General features: G+C 51.1%; 1 protein-coding gene across 1 annotated transcript; it reads right to left on the reverse strand.

The window, feature by feature from the left end:
• Positions 1-2,134: 2,134 nt before the first annotated feature.
• On the reverse strand, positions 2,135-23,876 carry GLTP (glycolipid transfer protein). Its single transcript, XM_051973007.1, has 5 exons — positions 23,710-23,876; positions 7,547-7,605; positions 5,309-5,442; positions 3,864-4,014; positions 2,135-3,297 (listed from the first exon to the last, which is right to left on the reverse strand). Exons 1-5 carry the CDS (start codon positions 23,810-23,812, stop codon positions 3,115-3,117), a joined length of 630 nt encoding a protein of 209 aa, XP_051828967.1. The 5' UTR covers positions 23,813-23,876; the 3' UTR covers positions 2,135-3,114.
• Between the last annotated feature and the right edge of the window lie 2,535 nt (positions 23,877-26,411).

Raw genomic sequence — 26,411 nt, forward strand, 5'->3', positions numbered from 1 at the left:
GGCTTGACTGTGTACCTCTATCTCTGTTTCTCAAACACACACACACACACACACACACACACACACACCCCTATCATAATAACAACTTTTAAAAACAAAGAAATTAAAACTTTGTTAAGCAGGGTTTTTACTCTAATAGTATAAAAAGCACACCAGACTGGGATTTGAATCTTCATTCTACCACTAACCAAGTCCCTTATTCTTTCTGACGCTTGTTATTTTTCTCATCTGTTAAATGAGAGAATTGGACCAGATGATCTTTGAAGTTTCTTCAAATTCTAAATCCATGATCCTTTGAAAACCACCCCTGGCAACGTATGTACCATCTCAGACCCACAGTCCCCCACCTCTCTGAAGAAAAGGAGACATGTTTCATTATACATTCTTTCCCTCAGCGGACATGTCCCCCGTGCACAAGGTTTGCAAACCTCCCTCCCTTCTTTCTTCCTTCCTTCTTCCCTCCCTTCCTTCTTTCCCTCCTTCCTCTCTTCCCTTCCTTTTTTTCTTCCTCCCTCACCCCTCCCTTCCTCTCTTCCTCCCTCCCTTCCTTCTTTCCTTCCTCCCTCCCTTTCTTCCTCTCTCCCCCTCCCTTCCTTCCCTCCCTCCTTTCCTCCGTTCTTTCCTTCCTCTCTCCCTTCCTTCCTTCCCTCCCTTCCTTCCTTCTTTCCTTCATCCCTCTCTTCCTTCCTCCTTCCTTTCCTTCCTCTCTCCCCTTTCCTTCCTTCCCTCCCTCCCTTCCTCCCTTCTTTCCTTCCTCTCCCCCTTCCTTCCTTCCCTCCCTCCCTCCCTTCCTTCCTCCATCCCTCTCTCCCTCTCTTCCTCCTTTCCTCCCTTCTTCCTTACCTTCCTTTGTCTTGTCCCTGATGTAGGTCGCACAAAAAGCCCTCTTTAAGCCAGGCCCTGGCTCACCACTTGACAGCTCATCCCCCCCTTCTCTGTCTCTGGGCCCCCCAGCTCCAGTCGGCCTCGCCCTTCCCCACCCCCAAAGTCCGGTGCCTTCCCTCCCCCGATTGTCCCCCATCTCACCGTCTTTGGCTTGGACCCACTAGCTGTTTCGTGCTCTCTCCCCCAGTAGGTCCTCGAGGGGACGATTATTTGCTTTTTCCCCAGCACTTAGTGCAAGGTCTGGCACATAGTAGGTGCTTACTGTGAAACGTTGCGAGATGGCTGCCTCGCCCTCCCCAGAGCGGGCTCCTGCCCACACCCATTTGACAGATGAGGTTCAGAGACCATGGTGACTTTGCCACTTGGTGGTGCAGCTAGGGGGCGCCATAGTGCACAGAGTGGAGTCCGAAACACTGTCCTGAGTTCAAATCCCACCTCAGACACTTATGGGCTTTTGTCACAAAGGCCAGGATCCTGAGATGGGAACAAGGACGGTTGGCGTGCGCCCAGGGTGGGCAGCGCCACTTGCTGGGGACACTGAAATGGCAGGGGGAGGGGGAGGGGGAAGAGCATGGGGTTTCTGGCACTGAAGCTGTGACTTATGGGAGTCCTTCCCTCCCATCCCCCCCCCCATCCCATGGATGGGGGTGGGGACTACCTTAGGATAGGTCCCTCCCACCTCTGCTTTCTCAGGCTACAAGAACCGCCCCTTTTCCCCCCATCACTTCACAGGCCCGTCCCAGAAGCCCTGGCTTGGCAGCTGAGCGCCGAGCCTAAAGGCAGAAGCCCTGGATTCAAAGTCAGCCCCAGCACTGACTAGCTGTGTGACCCTAGGCAAACGACTTAAAACAAAATGGAGGTGTACAGCACCCGGGTTGGAGCACTCAGCTAACGGTAAAAGTCACAGGGACGTGGGCTTCCGGTGGTTGGGGGGAAGGGGTCCGGACCTGTGTGGGCAAGCTCCGGTTCTAGGGGGCAGAAGGGGGCTGGGAACGAGCGATAATCCTATTCTCTACCTAGTGATCAGATACAGCGTCAGACTTGGCCAAGAGAGGGGTCCTAGGGCCTTGCCGCTACCAGTCGATGCTCCCAAGCCCCGGGACCACGTCACTCGGACGGCCCCAAACCCAGGGTCCAGACGAGGGTCCGACCTGGGCGGAGACGAGCTCTGTGTCCCTCACTCAGGGGCGAGAAGGAAAGGCAGATCCGGGGCTGGGCTCGGAGCAAGAAAACCAAGAGAGAGGCCAAATGTGATTTCAAAATAGAGTTTTAATGAGGATTATTCTGTTGTTTTTGCAAAGTCCTCCCCTAATTCTCCAAGTGCAGCACAGCAACTCACTCGAGACCAAAATGATTTTAGATCCCAGCTTAGCAGCTCCCCAGGGCCACGGTTAAGGCAAAAGAGGGGGGGTGGGAGAGGGGGTGCTGGATCCCAGCCGCACCTAAGTCCCCCCCCAGCTCCCCCCGGGATGACACGAATCACAAGACTAGGCTGGAAATTGTGCCCTTGAAGGAGGAGTTATCCGGAGGAAAGCAGAACTGAGCCCTCTCCGAGAAAATCTGGGCCATTATCAAAGTGAGCGTCCCTGGGTTCGAGTCAGAGGCTCATGGGTCTTGCTGGAGGTTTAAAAACACCTGGTCAGAGGTCAGAAGAGGAAAATGGCAGCGGCGGCAGCAGGTGTCGGGAGGAGGGACAGAACACACTTTTTTTTTTTAAATCCCACATAATTTCAAATTACTTTTCATGAATGTATTTAAAAACACACAGGGAGCACGTGTCTCACATCTAAAAGCGAGCTGACATGTTCCACGTGCCGATTTCCCCCCTAATGGTACATCATTTCCCTAGAGTTCTGCACTCTGCAAAATAATAACAATAATAAAATAAAACAAAAACCACTTAGGACTTGATTAGTTAGAAACGTTAATTGGCTAGATCACACTCAAAGGGAATTAGGAAGACAATCTAGATCTCCTGAAATTCTAAGGCAAAGTGGAAATGGGATGGTCAAATCTTATTGCTCTGTTTGTATAGAAAATCTTAAAATTTTATATAATTTAATATAATATATATATATACTTAAAAACAGGCTGTTCCTTAAAACTCCAGAGATGTTTACTAAGTTGCTGTCACACAGCAGTCCTTGAATTCATTTCACAGTGATTCGGGTACTTGTTAAGAGTGGGGGGGCTCGGGATGGTGTCTGGTCGGGGAGCCCCAGGCCGCAGTTACACCTTATAATTGAGCTCGGCGTTCATCTTCGTGTACATCTCGTAAATGATGTCAATGGTGGCCGTGAAGTTCACCAGAAAGAGGCGGACCTTTTCCAAGCACTGATCTTCCGGGACGTCCTGTCCTTTGGAGAGGGCCTTGAGGAAGTCGGACTTGTACGGGGCGGCATACAGCGCTCCCTGGAAGGGGGTGAGAGAGAGAGAGAAGGGAAGGCTCAGCAGGACACCTTCCCGAGGGTCGGAGACACGTCGCCTTCCATCCCGGGGGTTCCCCCAATCGATCACCGAGCACTTTGGGAAGCACGACATCAGGGCCATGAAAACAAACTCCCACAGTCCCCACCCCACGGGGCTGACATTATACTGGGGGGAGGGGGTGGAGAGAGTCTAGTACGACCCCAGAGAAGGGTGTCTCTGTACACACACACACACACACACACACACACACACACACACACACACACACACTCTCTCTCTCTCTCTCTCTCTCTCTCTCTCTCTCTCTCTCTCTCTCTCTCTCTCTCTCTCTCTCTCTCTATATATATATATATATATATATATATATATATATATATATATAGCTACATATAATTATATATATTATAATAGCCAGTTCTGAAGGCAGAGAAGGCTGCAAACTCATCAGTGGCAAGGTCCCACAGACCCAGAGCTGGAAGGGATCCCCTCCTTTTACAGATAAAGTCACTGAGGCTCTGGGAGCTCCCCACCCCCTGCGAGGCTCTCACCTGAAAGATCTTCTGCACCAGCCAGCCATGGTACTTCTTCAGCGCCATCTCGTAGGCTTTGGTCACGTTGACGCGGATGAGATTGGGGCGGTTCTCGTCCCGCTCCCCGTCACAGATGCTCTGCAGCAGCACCTGGATGAACCTCAGGCCTCTGTGGGAAGGAGAGCAGCCAGAAGACAGCGTGAGGACTCTGGGGTCCACCTCAGGTCATCACCCAGGGATGCCCCGGGGCCCAAGACAGCAGGGGCCTCTGCCTGGGACCTCCAGTGGAACTGAGCCTCCACCACAGCGCTGGCAGCTAGCTCTCACCAAGTCCATCAGCAAACCCATACACGCTTCCTTAGGATGTTCACCCCTCACTACTTCCTTTCTTTGGTAATTATATAGACCTCCCCAGCTTTGGACAGATTACGTCATTGAATGTCAGAAGATTTGAACTCAGTCCTCCTGATTGCAGAGCTGGTGCTCCATCCATTATAGCACCATCTGGCTGCCCCTTGTGTAAAACACCATTTTTCAGAGGTGTAAACAGGCTGGCAGACCCAAGGACAGGAGAGCACAGCTTTGAGGTTCACAAAGCCCTCTCCCAAAAGCAAACACACGAGTGCGCACACCGGCCCCAGCGACAGGGAGGCGGACTGCTCTGTCCTCAGTATCCCTGGAGGCCGGCACATAGTAGGCTATCAATCTACCCACAAGCCTCTGCCAACCATACTAAGCTCCAGCCCCTGACTAGCCGTCTCTTCATTTATTAGACATTTTGCTACTTTCCAGCTGGGCACAGAACTGAATGCTGGGCAGCGGGCACGTCAGGGAAGGAAGACCAGCCCGGGCCAGGGAGCGGCTTAGGGAGGCCGCGTGTATCGGCCTGGGTTAGAATCCTGCCCTGTACACTTAGTAGTTGGGGCACCATGGGCGAGCTGGCTCCTTTGAGGTTCAGTTTCCTCATCTATAAGACGGGACCACAACATCCAGGGGCCGTTGGGAGCCCCCAGTGCCAGCATCAAAGCCGACAGAAACATCTCAAAGTGGCTGAGAAGGGGGGAGAGCCAAGGGAAGCTCGTCTGGAGAACGCAGCAGCCGGGTTCTCTTTACCTGGAGCTCCTGGAGTGTGCCCTGGTTTGCAAAGTTCTCTCACGGGGGCCATCAAAGCAACTCCCAGATTTCAGAAGAGGAAACTGGGTTTCAGGGAGTTTTACACCAACAGGGCACAATTATAAGGGCTATTTTACAGCCAAAGTAAAGAGCTCCCAGAGCACAGAGTCTCACCCAGGGTCATGTAACTAGTGTGGGCTAAAAGCAGAATTTGAACCCAGGTTTTTGATTCCAAGCCCAAAGATCTGGGTGAAGGGCTTTAAAATGAGTACACACATACTCACAATCACACACACACACACACACACACACACACACACACACACACACACACACTCTCACTCTCTCACCTCTTCAGCCACATCAGCGCCAGTGTGGCCCCGACCTTCGGCCAGTCGGCCCCGTACATCTCCTTCTCGACTTCTAGGATGTTCTGCAGCGTTCGGAACTTGGCAGGGTCTGTGTCGTAAACAGCCCGGATCGTCTGGAAGAGACAAACACAAACGCCCAATTTGTTTCCATCCCCCACGGGAGGCCTTCAGAGACAGGGCCCACCACTTCTACCCAAAAAAGTGGAGCCGCTGTTGCCTCCCTGCCTCCACTTCAGGGATCACAGGCTTTTTCCTGTGAGGGTCCTAGAAGAGGGTGGGAAGGGTTTGGCAGCCCGGGTGGAGTCAAGGAGATCTGGGATTTCAGGAGAAACCACAAGAAATTCAAGGAGGAAAAATCCAACGTGAGAGGAGGGCTCGGAGGGCAGTGTCACGGGGCGGGCGCTCAAGGCCCGGCTCTCCCGCTCGCTAGCTGTGTGACAAGGGGACAATCAAAGTGCTTCCTCTGAGCTTCACTAATGTCATTTATAAAATGGGAATAATAACTTCACTAATCACTTCTCAGGGCTACCATGAGGAACCTACATAAATATATTCATATATCCACAAAAGTCTGTATATGTAGCAGGGGTTGCGAATAATTACTTAGGTAGCCGTTTTATTGTTGTTGTTAATAAACAGTAAAGCCAACAACCCTGATGCTTATTTAAACCCAGAAGATGGGAGGGGTGAGCTAAAAGCCAAAGGGAGGGGCAAATTCTTCAGTTTATCAAAGATTGCTTCATCAACCAGGGTGGAGGCTCAGAGCTAATGCATTAGAGATTTTGCAACCAGAGCAATGAATAAGGAAACCTCCAAATGTAGCTCCGGATTGCCTTAGAACCTGTGATGAAAATGAATCAAGAAAACCGAGATAACAGCAGGAAGAGAGATGTGATTAGGTGATCACCCAAGCTCCAGGTGGGAATCAACAATAAAGACAAGTTTTACATATGCTTTAAGATATTTAACATGTATTGGTCTACCTGCCATCTGGCGGAGGGGGAAGGAGGGGAAAAGTGGAACAAAAGGTTTGGCAATTGTCAATGTTGTAAAATTACCCATGCATACATCTTGGAAATAAAAAGTTACCAAAAAAAAAAAAAGAAGAAGAAAAAGTTGTTTTAAAAACACAAATGAGAATGGAGCAAGAGACTCTTTCTGTGTGTGTGTGTATATACAGGTGTGTATGTGTAGATTTACAGACACTGGTCCAGACTTGGGATTTTATCCGTATAGGGGACTCCTAGAGCAAATGTAGATTGAGCAACTCCTCCTCAGCGACCAGTCTCAGAGAGACGGCAGGAACTTTGGCCAATCAAAAAATTTGGCCAAGATGCCGCGTGCGTGTGCCGGAAATAGGCCTTGAACCCAAAGCTTCCTCTCCATCCTTCCTCCAAATTAGTTGACATCTAGTTTAAATGTTTACTTAATGGCTGTTTCCCCAGAGTAGAATATAAGCTTCCTGAAAGCAAAGAAGTGTTTCACTTTTGGCACACAGTAAGTACACGATAAATGCTTATTGAATTGAATTACTGATTCTGCCTTTTCTTCCAAAGTTATATATAATAAATATATGCAGCCAATTTTTTTAGTATAATGGAAAACAGAAATGGCATTAGGAATGGAATCCATTTTTTCCCCCTAAGACAATTGGGGTTAAGTGACTCACCCAGGGCCATACAGCCAGGAAGTGTTGTTAAGTGTCGGAGGCCAAATTTGAACTCGGGTCCTCTTAACTTCGGGGCTGGTGCTCTATCTACTGCACCACCTAGCTGCCCCTGGAATCCATTTTTTAAAAGTACTTTTTGCTTTTTAAAAAAAGTCACAGGTCCATACATCCAGGCTTATTAAGGGCTTTCTTTGCAAGATACTGTACTAAGGGTTGAGGATGCAAAAGGAAGAGACCTAAAGCCTCCCCTCAAGGGGCTTCCCTTCTGTGGAAAGACTGACATTAATTTGAGTGTAGTGTCCAATGATCAGAACCACTGAACCTCTCCTGGAGAGTGGGGATAGGAAAGGAGAAGCAAGAGCTGTTCATTCAACACCCTTCACTACCCCATGAACAGCACCAGGAAACAATCCCATTGTCCATCAACAGGGTATCCCCGACTTCAGCGGCTGTTCTCACCCACGCCTGGACCAACGGCGCCTCGAGCACGGACCGCGTTTGCCAGAAACGTTCCTGAAATATCGAGAAAGGAGACTCTTCGCACATACCTTGATGTTTCCGCTGATATCCGCTTTGATTGGCGTGAACACGGGTGAGCCAAAGCAATCTGGGGACAGAGAGAAGAGGCAGGACTTCAGGGCAATGACAAAGAAGGCAGAACCGGGAGGCCTAGGAAGGCCTTGAGCTCCCTGCCCACGGCAGCATTCTCTGGTCCCCAAACCTAAACATCCCTTCATGTCTTGTTTCTATATCTAAGTAACTGTCCACCCTGGAGTGATTTGGAGTTTCCCCCCTCTGGAGTAGGAAGAGCCTCAGTTTCCTTTTCTATAAAGCAAGAGATAGTGGACACGTACCCCCTCATTGATTTAAGGGATTTGCTGGAAAGTATCTGTTATATGTATTAGTCAATCTGCCATCTGGGATGGGGAGGGGGAAGGGAAGAAGGAGGGGAAAAATTGGAACAAACTGGCAATTGTCAATGCTGTAAAATTACCCAAGCATATAATTTGTAAATAAAAAGCTATAATAAAAAAAAGTATCTGTTAGGCTGAAATCAAATGTTTCTACATCGCTCCATTTCAATCTATAATAATCACTAATCAATCAATCAAATTAAAATCTAGAGATCTGATTCAATGGGCAAGGTTCCTTGGAGCTGCCATGACCTAGAAATTCTATGAAAGATTGCGAACATCAAACTGAAATTTAATTTTCAAGCGACCAAGGGCCAGGCACAGCACTAAACACTGGGGGTACAAAAAGAGACACGAGTCAGTCCCTGCTCTGAAGGAGCTTACGCTCTAACAGGGGACGCATCGTGCCGACAACTACACAAGCTATTTCAGCCTCTCCGAGCCTCATTTTCCCCATCTGTCCAACGCAGAAGCCGGACCAGACAACCTTCCTTTTAGGCTCGAGATCTGGCCACCACATCCCTTCATCTCTGTGATTCTAATGACTCCCTTGAAAAATAATGGCATGATCTAAGGGAGAGGGTGGCGGGGAAGGAGGAGAAAAGTTGGAACAGAAGTTTTTGCAAGGGTCAATGCTGAAAAATTACCCGTGCATATGTTCTGTAAATAAAAAGCTGTAATAAAAAAAAAGAAAAACAATGGCATGCATTCCCAATGGTAAATGGTCCAAAGAAATAAGCAGACAATTTTCAGATGAAGACATCAATCATTTCTAGACTTATGAAAAGAAAAAAAGCTCTAATCACTACTGATCAGAGAAATGCAAACTAAGACAATTCTGAGATACCACTACACCTCTCAGATTGGTTAAGATGACAGGAAAATATAATATTGTAAAGGGGATGTGGGAAAACTGAAACACTAAGACATTGTTGGTGGAGTTGTGAACTGATCCAACCAATCTGAAATTGTGCCCAAAGGGCTATCAGACTATGCGTCCCCTTTGACCCAGCAGATCCCAAAGAGATCTTAAAGGGGGGAAAGGGACCCACATGTGCAAAAACATTCATGGCGGCCATGGTGGCAAAGGACTGGAAACCAAGTGGATGCCCATCAATTGGAGAATGGCTGGGTAAATTCTGGCATATGAAAGTTATGGAATACTATTTTTCTGTAAGAAATGACCAGCAGGATGATTTCAGAGAGCCCTGGAGGGACTTACAGGAACTGATACTGAGTGAAGTGAACGGAAACAGGAGATCATTATTCACAACAATAAGACTATATGAGATCAATTCGGATGGTCGCAACTTTGCTTTTGATCTCTAGCTCTTAGCTCTATACTTAGCATACAGCAGGTGTTAATAAATGCTTATTAATTGTATTCTAAAAACCAAAAGGCAAACGCAGAATGTTGCTCAGCCCAAGGAGCACAGAAGCAGGCAGCAGACCCAAAGTCGGGCCCCAGATTATGTAATTTGAAGCAGAGCGAAATGAGCCGAGTCCTGTGGCTGCTACACAGCAGAGGCCCCACAATGCATAGGGACCACGAGAGAGGGAGGGTGGGAGCAGAGGAGTTGTGGGAACAGAGCTTCTTCTGCAGCAGAGGTGGGGGACTACTAGGCAGAGCACTACATCCACTCGCGCCCACCCAATCTCTGTGGGGGATGTTTGTACTTAATCCTTCTTCTTGGTCACAAGGAAGCTTCTATCCGGACGTAGGCTGTGGGGAAATAAAGGGCACCCACATTTTCTAAAACAAGGCCCTGACGGCTGCCGAGAGATGCCAACTGGGGCTCCCAGGGTCTGGGCAGGGCAGCCCAGGGCTTGATCTCTGACATCAGGAACAAGCTCCTGCCTCCAGCCCAAGGATGGCCTGGCCCATGGGAATGGAGATTCAGAGCGGATAGAGGTCTGGGGGGTGGGGGGAGATCAAGACCAACCTCCTTGTCTGCCAGAGGGAGAAACTGAGGCTCAGAAAGGGTGAGGGGAGGAGAGGCAGTCAGGGAGTGGCCAAGGCAGGACTGGACCTCAGGGCCCTTTCTGGGAGACCTTGGCAGCAAGCTCTTGTTCTAAGGGGAGGACCTTAGACTCAGACAGACTCAGAGCCCGAGGACCTGGATTCCTCGTCTCGCTCCGAGCTTTCTTCCTGGAGTGTGGACAGGGAGAGTGGACAAGACCCTGGAGCTGCAGAGCTGGAGCCCAAGTGGGCCCAGGATCCCTCAGCCTTCCGCAGGCTGGAAGGCACAGGCTTTGGCCTTTCCTGTCTCCCCAGGGCCGGCAGCTAGTGTCTGAGCCCACATCTGAATCAGGCCCTGGACTCCAGCACCTAGCCATCCCCAGGGGGGCTGTTTCTGCAGCAGTGACCCCTCGCTGGGTGGGAGCCCCCAACACAAACGCTTTCCCATGCCGGTGACTCAGTGTGGGCCCCGCCCCAGACCTTCCCGGACGCTGGGGCAGCTCCTTGGGCCCTGTGGGCACACCGGGGCCTGGGAATCAGCGAGGCTGGGAAAACGCTCCCCTGACTCTCCGGGCCACGTCAGGCCTCCACTCTCCTCCCCCGGCTGGCAGAGGCTGCCAACCAGCCAGCGTTGGCGCTCGGGGTGTCGCTCGGCAACTAATGACTTAATTAGGGGGACACGCCTTTGACCTCGCCCATGGGTCTCTGGATCTTATCGCGGGGATGCTGACTCTGGCGCTTTGCTCGTCAGGATGGGAATATTGTCTTTCCCAATCCAGTCAAGCTCTGGGTAGGAATGTTGGCAGAGCTGAGCCGGGCAGCCCAAGGGCATCCTGGAACAATGGAAGGAGCTGGCGGACCAGGGTTCAAATCTCGCCTCTGCCTCTCGCTCCCATGGAATCTCGGGCCTCAGTTTCCACGTCTATAAGATGGGGGGAGACTAGTCTCAGTGAGCTCTGATGCTCAGGATCTCAGGATCCTATGAGAGATTTGGGGTCCAAACTCTAGCAGAAACCTGCTGCCTGAAGGACACTGGCCGAGTCATGGCCCTCTCTGGGCCCAGAGGCGGCTTCGAGCTCTAAACCAGACCCGTAACCTCTCCTCCTCAGTTTGAACCCAGGCTAAGAGCAGACGATGAAGAGCAGATGGCTCTGTGTGTGATGTTCGGTGCCATGGACACGGAGATGGGGCAGCGAAGGAAGCGGGAAGGAATCGAACCCAGGACCTTGACTCCCAAGAGCTGAGACTGAAGCAAGGGGACCATTCCATAGATGAGCAAACCGACACTCGTGGGTTAAAGCTCGTCCCGCTGGCCCTGAGGATGGTCGTTCCCAGACCACCCACCTCCACCACATTTCTCACACATTAAGTGAGGCTTTGATTCTCTCAGTGCAGAAGCCACATCGCGCCCACTGAACCAATGAACAAACGAATAAATGAACAAACAAGCAAACGAATGAATGAATGAACAAATGAATAAATGAGAAAAAAGCCCTCAGAACCTCTCCCCCCGGGCTTCTACCAGATCTCTTCCAGTCCTAAGGACGAGCCCAAGCCCCCAGGACTGCCTCACTTCCCTCTTCTGTAAAGTGGGGACAGAGACGCCCACCTCTGCTACATCCCGGACAAGTCAGACAGTGAGAACACCAGAGAAAAAGTTGCTGTTAATGTTATTATCATTATTATTAACACCAAAGGAGAGGAAATTAAGAGGCGTTTGGTGACCCCGTGACCCCCGAGTCAGTTATTTCATTGGTCTGTCTCACAATTACACAAAGGGGGGAGGCCAATTTTGGTCGCTCAGAAAATCATGACTCACATTTCTGGGGGGAATAAAGGGCCCATTATACAGCCCTGCCTCGTGGTGGGGAAAAAGGGCTTTTTGTTCGAGGTTTCTCCATCAGAGTTCCAGAACGGCAGAGAACACAGCCATTGTGATCGGACTGGAAGGGGAGGGGGGCAGGACGGGATCCAGCCCGGGGGACACGGGCATCGAAATGGGGCCCGAGTGTCCATCTGGGCCACGTCGGGAGGGCTGTGGCTGGAGGAACCCGCTGCTGAAGCCTGGGAAAGGGCGGGGGGGACAGCCAGGGAACGGGGCAGGAAGCCTTCTGGAGCTGGGCCTGCAGAACGCAGACGTGGGAGGGAGGGGAGAGAGACACGGACGGAGTCAGGAGGAGATGCCCCGATAAAGCGGCCCAACTGGATTCCACAAGGGAGGAGGGGAAAGGGCGGCTGGGGGGGATGGGGAAGGGGAGTCCGGGCAGCCTGATGAAGATCATACGAGTGAGTAAGGTCCAAAAGCTTCACATAAATTCCAACTAACTCCCCCAACTGGTCCCGCAGAGCCAGGACCGAGGGCAGGTCAGGGGGCGGTGGCGCCGGCTCGGCAGAAGGCCTCCAAGACACCTCCTTGTACAAAGGAGACGCACCTGGGCTTTTAAGGCGGGGGCTGCAGCACATACCCCCAGACCTGGAGTCAGGAAGGCTCCTGAGTTTAACTGTAACCTCAGACACTCACTGGCTGGGTGACCCTGGGGATTTTACCTGATCTGCCTCAGTTTCCTCACCTGTAAAATGGGCTGGAGAAGGAAATAAGACCACTCCAGTGTCTCTGCCAAGAAAACTCCCAATGGGGTCACCACCGGACTCAGACAGGACTTTAATGACCGACCCACCAGCCTGGCAGAGCTGCAGTCTCCGGGTGGTGGTACCCAGGGGCGCACGTCACAAATTATAAGGCAGCCTGATTGTCCAGCCCCGCCCGGCCCAGCGATACCGTCCCAGCTGGTTCTCCTTGACACCTGGGATGGAGGTTTGCCTTTCTTTGCACCTGAGAACTGCTGAGTACATTTAAGTGCCTACTGAATGTGTAACTACTGAGGCTTTTTGGCTTTTATGGCCCAGCTTACCCTTCTGGCCTATCATTCATTATTTCCATTCTCTATGGTCCAGGTGGCCCTCTTTGCCCTCCGATCTCCCACAGCCACGCCTTTGCACTGGCCATACCTGCCGCCTGCAACGCCCACTCTCCTGACCTTCTCTCCCCAGCTTCCTTCAAGGCCCCAGTGTGGCAGAAAAGGCCTGCCTCCACTTAGCGACACCCGTCCGCACTCCCTGCACTCCCAGAGCCCTCAGGGGCAGCGCCTGTTTCCCATCACATCCCCATGCACACAGAGGTGCTTAATAAATGCTTGTGGACTCAACGGCTCCATCACAAGCCGGGCTGACTGAACCCCAGCAGAGGAGCTGTTTCCTCCCGAGTCTCTGGTGCAGTTCTGAACGGGCCCCCCCCATTGGGCTCCCCCAGACCCGCCTTTCACACGGAATGCCGGTGCCCTGCCCCGAAGTACCACCCGGGCTCGTTCTACTAGTTCCCTCTTAAGCCAAACCTGTTTGTTCAAACTAGCACCCAGTGGCTATGGCCCAGGGCAGGGTGGGTCAGTGGAGAGCTCTTGCTGTGCAGGGGTCAGGAGACAGGGGCTTACGCCTCATTACTGTGCGACAGTGGGCGCTTTCTCTCCCAGAGCCTCTCCTCCCTCTGCCTCCTACCACCTGCCTCCCAGGGTCCTAAGCCTATGTGCTGGGGGATGGAATGCTGGCCTGGGGGACAGCGAGGCCCAGGTCCAATCCTACCTCGGCTCCTTAGGAGTAATGTGATCTTGAACGAATTACTGCCCCTACTCAGAGCCTCAGTTCCTTCATCTGTAAAATGGGGGGAGGCTACATTTGAACTCAGGTCTCTCTGGCACATAGCAAGTGCTTAATAAATGCTCATTGACTTGGCCTGAATTATCCAAAGGGACAGGGGGTGGTACATTGGGATTCCAAGTTCACAAAAAGGCCCTCGTGTCCAACCCTAATTCCTTTTACAGATGAGGAAACTGAGGCTCACAGACGTGAGCGACCATCCACTGTCACATAAGTAGAATTGGGTTGTGAATACCATAAGCGCTTAATAAATGCTCCTCGTTGTAGTGGCAGAACTAAGATCATTTTTACTCCCATCGATAAGAATGCATTCAAGAGTCGCTCAGGAAATGCTGTCTGCCCTTGGTCATAACTTCCTGTGTGCTCTGGGCCAGAGGCTTTTTTATTTTGAAAGACATTTCCAGGTTTTTCCTGGCTCCCCACTTGAAGTCTTCCCTTCCCTTGCACGGTTCTTCCTCTTCCCCACCTTCAAAGGTAAAACTACTCCTCTGTTTAACAGCTGGAAAGCAGCTTCAACAAGAGCGTTATAACTGTGCACAAAGTAAGCGTAAATAAGAGGGCATCGGGGCCTCGATCACAGACTCCCAGAGTCAGAGGGCTCTCCTGAATAGAGATCCCCTCCGTGCGCTCCTCCCCAAGAGCCCATCTTTGGTGGCCGGGCTTTCCGCCCAGGCCCCAGCCCTCTCTATTTTCGATCCTTCTTGCCTCCTGGCTCAATTCCGGAGAGAAGAGGCCATCAGAAAGACGAGGACAGTAGCTCCTTTCATCTTCCCTCCCGGCCTCAGTGGAGCTAGAGAACGCCCATCATTATGTTACAAGCAGAACCATCCCCACCTCTATTTGGAAATCCTTCTCTCCAACCGCCCCATGGCACCTAGCCCTTCAAGAGTCCACATCCCCTACCTGGCAATTTTCTACAGGTCGGGGGCAAGGGAACAATTTGTCCTGCCCGATCCACCCCCGGCTATGGGCTCCCCTGAGAGATAATACGCCCTCTTCTCTCCCGGCCTCATTTCCAGGCTGGATGACTCAAGATGGCCCCACAGGAGGGTGAATGGACCACACCTCCATTGGGAGGTTGGCAATCTGGCCCAGGACAGCTCTGACTCAAATCCCACTTTTCACAGAGTCAGAAAATAAAACTCGGTTGCAGAAAAGACTCAGGCAATTACCCCAACGACTCCTATCTCAGAGAAACCCAAGGCTGGCTCGCGACTCAAGTTACTTCTAATTAAGAGGAATCATTTATTAATCCTCTGTTTGGCGGGATGAGTGCTGGAAGGCGGGAGGGCGAGGGCTGACAGAGAACCCAACCAGTTCGTGGAGGAGCCGAGCCGGGGGCTCCTGCCCCTCACCTAACCTAGTTCGAAGAGAAAGAATTGAAGAGTTGCCGCCCAGGCTGACGCCCTCGTATTACCATTTAGGTCACAGAGTTAAGAGAATCGGGATTTAAACACAGCAAGAAGTTGTTCTCGTTTTTTAACAGGCTTCAAGAAAAAACAAGCAGACAACCCTACAGTCTTACTAAATGCCTTCCAAAGGGGTGGAGGGGGACTGCAGGGACCCTCTCTGTACACAGACAGAAACTGAGACTCATTATGACAAAGGGACCAGCACAGGGGTTACACAGCTGGCATGATTAAAATCCTGATATTCTAGATTCCCGATCCAGGACCAGGGTTCAAATTACACCTCTGATGCCTGGTATTTGAATGACCTCGGCCAAGTGCTATGACCTCTGACGGCCTCAGGCTGGTCTAGATAATCTTTAACCTTCCCACTCCATGAATATTTCATGTACGGACAGACTTGGCTAGCATGTTGGCTGATTTTGCTGACCTGCTCCCCTCTCTACTCCCTGGTTTTTTATCCTTCAGAACAAGGGATTGGGGTAGGGAAGGGGGAGTGAGGATTGGTTATATTTGGAAAAGAAGCGAGCAAAAGCTGTCAATTTTTTGAAAAGCTGGCTCAAAATGTCCCAGGTACTTATAATAAGTTTGATGGGCATCGTCTCCATCAAGATCAAGAAACATGTGTTAGACTCCATGTTGGGCAACCACTGGCTAGAGACAAGAGTGTAACCAGGAATCCTCAAACTATGGCCGGGGGGCCAGAAGCGGCAGCTCAGGATGATTATCCCCCTCACCCAGGACTATGAAGTTTCTTTATTTAAAGGCCCACAAAACAAAGTTTTTGTTTTTAGTACAGTCCTGCCCTCCAGCAGTCTGAGAGACAGTGAACTGGCCCCCTATTTAAAAAGTTTGAGGACCCTTGGTGTAGGCTTTGTCCAATCACAAAGAAGTACTATGTGAACAAACCAGACCTAGATCATATCACTGAAGGACTCAGACGCACAGAGCCATTTTTAAAAGAGACAACACTCACCTTATGTTTCCACACTCAGACAAGCTGGGGCCTGGGAGAAACAACAGAGTCGAAGTGGGTGGAAATCAAAGAGATGTAAGATCTTAGCTTGGGTAGAAGGAAAATGTCTTTATGGGGGAACTATCCAACCAACAATGGCCTGGGCTATCTGCTCCATAAAAAGGGGATTCTTCTCCCTCTCTTTTCACTATCATGATTTTAGACTGCACTGAAAGGAACGATAGGCCCTCTGTAATTTATCTACCCTGCTCAGACTCCCCAGAAAGAAAACCGGGTTCTGGTTAAGCGGCGCTATTTAAGAAAGATACTGATAAGTGGGGAAACATACAGCAGATGCCAAGAAGGATGGTAAAAACAGAACAACAAGCATTTACCAAGCACATGCTATGTGCCAGGCAAAGGGCCTAAAAAGACAAGAAACAAGCTAATTTTTGTGTGGAAAGTGTTTTGTAGTTTTGCTCACATAGTTCCTGACTCTCCCTTGGCAGATAGATTCCCAAACATTTTATGCTATGGACAGTTATTTTAAATGGAATTTCTCTTTGTATCTCTTGCTGTTGGATTTTGTTAGTGATGTATAAAAATACTGATGATTTATAACAAGCTTATTTTTAATAAAAAACGAGACTGAACTCAAAGAACTTAGCCTAACAAAGGGAGACATCACACAAACAACTACACACACACAGAATCCAGTCAGAATGAGACAGAGATAATCTCAGAAGAGAAGCTAGCAATAAAGAATGAGAAAGTCTTCTTGCAGAAAGTGGGACTTTAAGCTGAGGTCTTGAAGGAAGCCAAGAAAGGCTGCAATTGTCCAAAGGTGAGGTGATAAGGGTGGGAGCAGTGCCAGAGGAAAGGAGGAAGCATATTTGAGAGATGCTGCAGAGGTGAAATTGATGAGATGCTTCAGAGATGAAACTGATGAGAGATGCTACAGAGGTGAAACTGATGAGAGATGCTGCAGAGGTGAAACTGGTGAGAGATGCTGCAGAGGTGAAACTGGTGAGAGATGCTGCATGGGTGAATCTGGTGAGAGATGCTGCAGAGGTGAAACTGGTGAGAGATACTACAGAGGTGAATTTGGTGAGAGATGCTGCATGGGTGAATCTGGTGAGAGATGCTGCATGGGTGAATCTGGTGAGAGATGCTGCTGAGGTGAAATTGTTGAGAAATGCTGCAGAAGTGAAACTGATGAGAGATGTCACAGAAATTAATGAGAGGTGCTCCAGAGGTGAAATTGACAGGTCCTGGCACTAAATTGGATATGGAAGGTGAGAGACAGTAAGGAGTCCAGGCTGACTCCTAGGCTTCAAGCCTGGGTGACCCTTAACAACAGTAGTGAAGTTTGGAAGTAGGGAGAGATGGAGAGAAAGATAATGAGTTTTGTTTTGGATATGCTGAACTTCAACTGTCTATGGTTCATCCAGTTTGAGATGTCTGAAAGGCAATTGGAGATGGGAGAGTAGTGATCTCCGATGTCACAGAGAGGTTACGGATGGACCAGAACAGAGATGATAATTGAATCTATGGGAACTGATCAGATGACCAAGTGAAACAGAAGAAGGAAAAGTGAAGTCTCAGGACAGGACCCTTGGGGGATACTTACAAGCCCCAGTAAACAGAGAAAAAGAGCGGTCAGAAAGGTAGAAGGAGAACTAGGAGAGAGAGAGAGAGAGAGAGAGAGAGAGAGAGAGAGAGAGAGAGAGAAAGAGAGAGAGATCCCAAAAAACCTAAAGAAGAGAGGATCAAGAAGGAGAGAATAATGTACAGTATCAAAGGGTAGAGAGATCAGGGAGAATGAGGACTGAGGAAAGACCACTGGATAACACTGATAACTTGGGGTGAGGCCGGAAGTCAAACCACAGATGTGAGAAAAGTGTAGGTGTAGAAGATGTTAGGGTCCTATTGGAGATGACATAAAAGGGAGGAGCTGGATAGGCCAATAGTTCAGGGATGGGTGCATCAAAGGAGGGGTTTAGGGGATGGGGAGACATGGGCTTGTTTGTAGGCAGTAGAAAAAGAGCAGGTAAATACCAGCTACAGAGAGAAGAGACGGCAGGTGATCTGAAAGAAGGGGGACTGGGAAAAGCCCACAAGGAAGCTGGGAGACAGAAGGGAGCGGGAAAACCTTTCCAGGCCCATACAAAGGCAAGTCAGGAGATGGAGGAGGGATGGAAAGGGAGCAAGAAGCCAGGTTACAAGAGCCTTAAGTGCCAACTAAAGGACTTTGTTCTCGAGCCTGAGGGCTCATTGGGCAGAGTGACAAGGTCAGCCCTGGCTTCTGGAGGAGGATGGGTAAAATAGGGAGTCTTGAGGGAGGGGGACCAAGCTGTAAGCACTTTCATATGAGGTGATAAAGAGAAGGGGATGGAGAGCAGAGCCATTGGGAAGGGGGTACAGGCAACAATGAGGAGGACACTGGATCTGGGGGATGATGGTGATGCCCAGGACATAATAAAGACGCGCTGAAGATAGGAGAACTGGGGGGGTCAGGGGGGTGAAAGATAATGAATTCAGTTTCGGATAGGAAGCGTTTGAGCTTCTTCCGGGTGGAGATGTCCAGGAGAGAGACAAGGACCAGAAATCCAGCTCTGGAATCATCTGCACAGAAATGCTGGACTCTTCCTTTCAAAGGAGGCCGCCGGGGGAATCCCGGCAGCATCGTCTGAGCAAATTCTGGCAGGAACAGAAAGCAGCACAAGACCAGGGACTCCACACTGGGGCTGTCTCCCCGACGGGACCAGAATAATTGTGCCAGCCTGTCCACTGGGGAAGGAGCAAAGCCAACTCTCCACACCATGAGATTATCAACTGAGCCCACTTCATTCATCCACTAAACATGGGTGAAGAGCCTGCTGGCGATCTGGAATAACAGAAAGAATCGGCAACTTTGATCCCGAACATCTGGACTCAGTTTCCACCTGACCCTCTATTCCAGGGGTCCTCAAACTTTTTAAATAGGGGGCCAGTTCACTGTTGGAGGGCCGGACTATGATAAAAATAAAAACTTTGTTTTGTGAGCCTTTAAATAAAGAAACTTCATAGCCCTGGGGGAGGGGGATAATCGTCCTCAGCTGCTGTATCTGGCCCACGGGCCATAGTTTGAGGACCCCTGATCTACTCAGTGTAGAACCCTGGATGAACCTAACCCTTAATTCTGTCATCTACATAATGGGATTACTAAACCCCATACAAGAGGTGCAAGGCTCAAATGAAAAAGCACACGACCACCTCTAAACACAGCCAATCGGCAAGATTTTGCTGAATGTTGAAAACTGTCATTGCATGTATTTGGAAAAATAAAAAGCTATTTGAAAAAAGAGCTTTAGAAAGACTTTTATTAAGCTGATATTTTAGGCGTTTGTTTAAAGAAAGGTTAAAAATGATGAAGTGAAACTGTGGTTTCCATCATTCTGGGAGGCTGGGCTATGTGGCCTTTTCAATTAACCATTTAAAGAAAGTCATTTAAAAGTTATCAATGATAGACACTCAAAAAGAAAAAAATAGACAGCCAATCAAGTACCCAAACTGTGGATTCCACCTTCTCGGAATATCTCCCATCTGTCCCCTCTTCCTCGCCATTTTCACCTCCACCAGCCTAGCTCAGACTCACCGGGCCTCTGCCCTGGACTACTGAAAGAGCCTCTTTGCCTCTATTCTAGCTGCCAAAGGAATATTCCTAAAGCACAGACATAGGGTCTGACACAGACATAGGAGGCTGCTCTGCTCGATGCACCATTAGGCCGTAAACTCCATGAAGGCCGGATTATCTTTTCCTTCTTTTTGTATCCCTAGCACTTAGCACAGGGCCTGCAACAAAGCAGGTACTTAATAAGTGTTGAGTGAATGAATGAATGGCTCCTTTTGCCTAGTAGAGTCTAACACAGATTCCCTCCACTTGGTATTTAAAGACCTTCAAAAATTCCCTCCAAGCTATCTTTCCAAACTAAGTTCACAGTATCACTAAATGTAATGTTTACACCACACACACACACACACCACACACACACACACACACACACCCCTGTGTCTCTGTCTCTATTTTTCTGCTTGTTCCTCTGTCTCTCTCCCTCTTTGTCTGCCTCTGCCTCTCTCTCATCTGACTGTTTCTCTGTCTCTCTCTTATCTGTCTCTCTGATCTCTATCTCTCTCACCTGTCTCTAATCTATCTCCATCTCTCTCACCTATCTCTCTCTGATCTCACTCTCTCACCTGTCTCTGATCTATCTCCATCTCTCTTACCTATCTATCTCTCTGATCTCACTCTCTCACCTATCTCTCTGATCTCTCTCACCTGCCTCTGATCTCTCTCTCTCTCTCTCTCTCTCTCTCTCTCTCTCTCTCTCTCTCTCTCTCTCTCTCTCTCTCTCTCTCTCTCTCTCTCACCTATCTGTCTCTTTGATCTCACTCTCTCACCTGTCTCTAATCTATCTCCATCTCTCTCACCTATCTATCTCTCTGATCTCACTCTCTCACCTATCTCTCTGATCTCTCTCACCTGCCTCTGATCTCTCTCTCTCTCTCTCTCTCTCTCTCTCTCTCTCTCTCTCTCTCTCTCTCTCTCTCTCTCTCCTCTCTCTCTCTCTCTCACCTATCTCTCTGATCTCACTCTCTCACCTGTCTCTAATCTATCTCCATCTCTCTCACCTATCTATCTCTCTGATCTCACTCTCTCACCTGTCTCTGATCTATCTCCATCTCTCTTACCTATCTATCTCTCTGATCTCACTCTCTCACCTATCTCTCTGATCTCTCTCACCTGCCTCTGATCGATCTATCTCTCTCTCTCTCTCTCTCTCTCTCTTTCACCTATCTGTCTCTCTGATCTCACTCTCTCACCTATCTGTCTCTGATTTTTGTTTATCTCTCTCACCTGTCTCTGATCTCTCTCTCTCACCTGTCTCTGATCTCTCTATCTCTCTCACCTGTCTCTTTCTCTCTGATCTCTATCTTTCACCTATCTGTCTCTCTGATCTCTATCTCTCTCACTTCTCTGATCTCTGTCACCTGTCTCTGATCTCTCTCAGCTGTCTGTCTCTGTGTCTCTCCCCTCCATCCCCTGGCTGTCCGCCTCTCCCGGAACGCTCTCCTGGCCCATCTCACTATCTCGTCAGGGCACCGAGCTCTCGGCCCAAAGCAGGCAGCGGGAGACTCCGATTACTGGATCAAGGAAGCCGAGGAGGCTGAGTCAAGAAAGACCTTTGCCCTCTGGAGGATAAAGTGAAAGCAGTCCAGTGAGGAGATGGGAGGGTGGCAAGAAGTCAGGGGAGGAAGGAGAGGAGGAGCAGCTGGGAGGAAGGACTCCAGGAGGAGCTGCTCTCTTAAAGGACAAGCTGGCACGAGGAAGTTTCAGTTGCTGAATGGACAAAGCAACCAGTGAGATCACAGATCCATTAACGAGCAGGAACCAAGCCTAAGACGGTTTTTAATGAACCCATTTTATAGATGAGGAAGGGGAGCCCTGCCCAGGATCATCCAGGCCAGTAAGGGTTAAGAGTCAGGATAAGAAATGATGAAGAGAAGGATGATAAAGGAGCCTGAATAGATAACATGGCGGCTCTGGAGTCCCAGGACCGTTTGCCTTTCTGGGGCTTGTTTCCTCCTCTCTAAAATGACAGGGTGTGGTCTCACCCATAACCATAGACCTTCACCTTGCTGGGCCTCAGTTTCCCTTTCTGTAAAGAGGGGACTGGGCTCTATGCTCCTGAGATCTCCAGTTCTGCCCCCCTGAGGCTGACTACAGAGCACACGTGGGACTCTGACATGGGGCTTCTACTGCTCGTGACTGGCCCACAGTCACTGGGCTAGTGTCAGAGGCAAGACTCAAACCCTGATCTTGCCTGATTCCCAAATGAGTCCCCCACTGTGCTCCTGACTCTACGTGGACATTAAAGAGAGAGCGGACGGTCCTTCCGTCCCGGAGCCCCAAGGACACAGGAACCGCTCGGAGGGAGCAGAGGCAAAATGACGGGATCTCACTCACCAGGAACGGGGCCGGCTGCTCAGGCTCCCCAGCTTCTGATGATCTTAAAAGCAGTTTAGACAAACCCACAGTCACAATCTCAGAGATGGGGGGGGCATCTAGTGGGCCCTGACCAGATCAAAAATCAGAAGCTTTTATTGAGCCCTCAGGCCCTGGGGCCCAGACCAGCCCGGCCCGGACCCTCAAAGCTCGGGATTTACCCTTAGTCTGTATCGGGGCCCCCCTTGAGACGCCCCTTCCATCCACTTCCCAGCTTCCTTTGTAAAATAAAATGTAAAAAAGAATTCGTCTAGGACTTAAACGCTAAATCGGTGGTTTCATAATCTCGTCTGCTTAATTTTATTACTTATAATGTACCTGTTCCGAGTCAAGTGCTGGGGCTACGGAGAGGAAAAAGGGGGCCCTGCCCTAAAGAAGCTGAGCTTTTAATGGGGGGGGAGGGAGCAGGGAGGGGTGAATCCTATCCGGTGAATAGAAATCGAACCCAAAGTAATCAGGTTAAATATTTCCCAAGAAAGATGAGCCAATAATAACTGGGGAGAAAGGGAAGAAAGGGGTGGGAAATCAGGGAGGGCTTCATGTAGGAAGTGGTAAGCAAACTGTGATGGGAGAAGACACAAAACGGCCAGTTCAGCATCTGGATTGGGCTCCAGCCTCAGTGATTGAGGAAATCCGGCCCCACAGCGGTCCAACGGGCCAGGACCCAACAAACCGAATGAGACGCTTGAGCACCTGGGCCCGGCGCTCTCCCCTGCCCCGCCACGGACCAGGAGCCTTTGGGGCGAGCCAGCCAAGCCGAACCCATGAGCAGGCGGCGGCCCCATGGCAGCCCCAAGCTTGCCCTCTCTGGAAGTTGGGGGCTCGAACTTTTCCCCCCACCCCAGGGAGAATGTCCCGAGGGCCCCGTGGGATGCAGGGACCCCGAAAGAGCCGCGAGAAGGAAGCCCCGCACGGGGACAAAAGCAACGGGACGCTTGGTTTCCTCTGGAGCAGAGACCGGGGGCAAAGCCAGCTGGAAAATTTCCACTCGTCCGCCATCCCTGGCTTCAGGCTCCAGGGGAAGAGAAGGGACAGGCCGGGAAGGAGGGAGAGGGGATCCCCAGGAGGTTCTGGGGGCTGCCACGGCGGGCAGGGGAGCATGGAGACGCTGGGGAGCCCCACGATTCCCCTGCAGAACCAGGGAGTCTCCGAACTGGCCAGGGCAGAAAGGAGCCTCAGAGACCCTCGAGTCCAAGCTCCCTTGTCAACCAGGGGAAACTGAGGCCCGGAGGGCCGTCCCTAAGGGTGGAGGGTTTCTTGAAAGGGGGGTCTTTTTACAGGGGAAAGGAGCCTTTTTAAGGGGAGGTTCTTTCCAGGGGAAGGGGATTTTTCAAAGGGAAGAGTTATCTCTTTTCAAGAAGGTAGATTTCCCTTTCCAAGGAAAGGGGATTTCTTAAGGGGGGTGGGGGCAATGTCTTTCCGGGGGAGGGGGCTGTCTCTTCCCCGGGGAGAGGGGGGGTCTTTCTAGGGAGAGGGACTTCTTAGAGAGGAGGGGGCTCTCTTTCTGGAAAGGGAGCTGCCGCTTTCCAGGGGAAGAGGCTGTCTTTCTGGGGAGGGGGATATTCCTTCCCGGGGGGAAGGAGGCTTCTTTCATAGGGGAACGAGGCTTTTTTCGGGGAGGAGAGAAGCGCTCTCCGCTCCCGGCCCCGGTGAGGGAAGGGCGCGCAATCCGGAGGGCTGCCTGGAGGCGGCGGCGGCGGCGGCAGGCGCACTCACCGAAGAAGGGCGGCAAGTGAGCCACGGCGTCCAGGAAGGGCCCGGTCTCGATCTGCTTGTCCGCCGGCAGCGGTTTCAAAAGGTGCTCGGCCAGCAGCGCCATGGCCGGGTCGGCGTTCGGGCCCAGCAGGAAGGCGGCAGCGGCCGCCGGGTCGCGCCCCCCCGCGGCGCCAGGCCCTGCGCCTGCGCCTGCGCCGCCTCCTCCCCCGCCCCCCGCGGCGTCCTCGCCGCCATCGCCTCCGCCTGCCTCCGCCACCGCGCCGTTGTCCGGAGTCGCGCAGCCGAGCCCAGCCTCCCGCCGAACCAGCAGCGCCGCCCGCCGGCCTCGGGCGCAGCCAAAACCATTCGGAGCGTCCCGCCCCCGGACACGCTCCACCAATGGCGAGGCCGAGCTCCACCCTGCCCGCCCAATTCCGCCGAGAGGACCCGCCCCCAGCCCCAGTGGCGTCTCCCACTGGCTGATCCCGGGCCGAGCGGCTCCCGCCCCGCCCATTCTCTGGGAGGGGGCGGAGGAAGGATGGCCCTGCTCCCGAGGTCCCAGCCCCAGAAGGGCGCGGAGCCCCGGGCTCCGGGAGGCTCACTCATCCGCAGCCTCGCCCAACCGGAACTCGCCTCCTCCCCGTATTTATTCCGAGTCTGTCGGGCAGGCCCGTGCTAAGAGCTCTCCATCAGCCAGCCAACCTGCACTTATTAAGCACCCACGGGGTACCAGGATGACCAGGCTTTGCGGGGCTACCTCCTTCACTCAGTTTAACCGACTGCGCTGTTAGAAAGCTCGGGTTGGCAGCCAGGGAGTCATTTACCGCGGGACAGGCACTGGCCTAAGTCCCGGGGACACAAAGAGAGGCAGGTGTCTGAGTCCTCCAGGAACGTCCAGTCTAGCGTAGCAGACAAATGGCCCTAATAATGCGGAGTCATTTTCATTGTGTCCGACACTGTGGCCCCATCCGGGGTTTTCCTGGCAGAGAGAATGGAGCTGTTCGCCATTTCCTTCTTCAACCCATTTTACAGATGAGGAAACTGAGGCAACCAGAGTGAAGTGACCTGCCCAGCTAGTCAGTGTCTGAGGTCAGGTTGGGAAAGGAGTCTTTCTGACACCGGGCTCGGCACTCTCTCCACTGCTCCACCCGGCTGCCATCTTCTTCATCATCATCTTCCTCATCGTTTTCATGTATATCACCATTTGCCAAGTAATCTCGGCCGAGGCTTCCCTTCCTGCCTGCCCCTTACTCTGCTAGGAGAGCTCTGCCCAGCCCCATTTCCCTCGGTCCAGCTGCCTCCAGGAGCCTCTGCCATCCCGGACCCCCAGGCGGGCAAAGCCCTTCCTCATCTGTGACATTGAAGACAACGTGTTTCTGGGCAGAGGATGGCACCTCCCTGGCTTGCCCCATGCCTCCCTCCATGCGCTCTAAAATCACATTCATTTTCTGGGGGGCCAGGTCACCCAGAGGTCACCGGGACCATTGGCCTCCATCCCATTCTGTGCTTATCTTTTATTCCCAATCCAGGCAAAAATTCACCTGAGTAACCTCCCCCCTGTGACCCCGAACCCAGCACCCAGTTAGCCAAAACAGCCAAACTTTTGAATACATGAAATTTGGAACTAGGAGAGCACTAGGTTCAAAACCAACCTCTACCTGTAACTGAGATCCTGGACAAATCATTTAAGCTCACTGAGGCTTCCCTTTCTGGAGCTGCCTCTGCCACAGTTGAATCTGCTCTTTAACTTAGAGTAAAACACTTTTTCCCAAACCTCAAGAGTCCTTAGGATGGAAAATGACTAAGTAGATGGAGCAATCTTTGTCCCATTTTTCTACCCACAGTGGAGGCTCTGCCCTCCCCCGTGGCACCCAGAAATCCTGTCATACCTACTTCGCAGGTTTGTGGCGAGGCTCAAATGAGATCATGTACGTATCCGTCCATCTCCCATCTAGCGATAGGAACGGAGTATGGGCCTTTTGGCAAAGACAAAAAGAAAACAGCCCTTGTTTCTCTTTTTCCCCTCTCTGCTCTCTTGTTTCCTGATCTCTTCTGTTCAAGGGCTCCACTTAGCACAGACATCTTATTAAGACTACATGGCAAATGCTGAGTAGCCCCTGGGGCCTCCCTTTTTGCCCCCCCCCACTATCTCCCCAAGTAACAATAGTCTGACTGACTCAATGGTATGGCTTGTGGTGGGCTCTATTTAATGACTCCCTGGGAAGGGGTTGAGGTGGGGGAGTGAACTGGGCTCTTCCCCCCACCCAACTCTTATTTCCCTGTGAAGTAGAGACACTTCTAGGTGATCTCATGTCTGGGCCTCCGATTGCCTTTTCTGCCTTTCTTGAGCAGGGGATCAAACCCCATTCTTAAGATGGACATATCCAACGAATGCACCGTTGGTGGAATTGTGAACTGCTCTGGAGAGCACCTTGGAACTGTTCCCAAAGGGCTCTAAAACTGTGCATGCCTCTGACCCAGCAATATCACTAGTAGGTTTATATTCCAAGAAGATTTTTTTAAGGGGGGGTGGGGGGAGCATCCATGTATACAAAAATATTTATAGCGGCTCTTTGTGTGATGACATAAAATTGAACCCTGGGGGTGTGCCCTCTATCGAGGGACGGCTGGACTAATTGTAGTATATGGTTGTGTTGGAATACTAACAGAGATTATTGTATGTCCTTCATTCTGGAAAAGGACATCCATGACATTCAAATGAA

This window comes from Antechinus flavipes, chromosome 1, assembly GCF_016432865.1.
Source record: "Antechinus flavipes isolate AdamAnt ecotype Samford, QLD, Australia chromosome 1, AdamAnt_v2, whole genome shotgun sequence".
NCBI classification, from domain to species: Eukaryota; Metazoa; Chordata; class Mammalia; order Dasyuromorphia; family Dasyuridae; genus Antechinus; species Antechinus flavipes.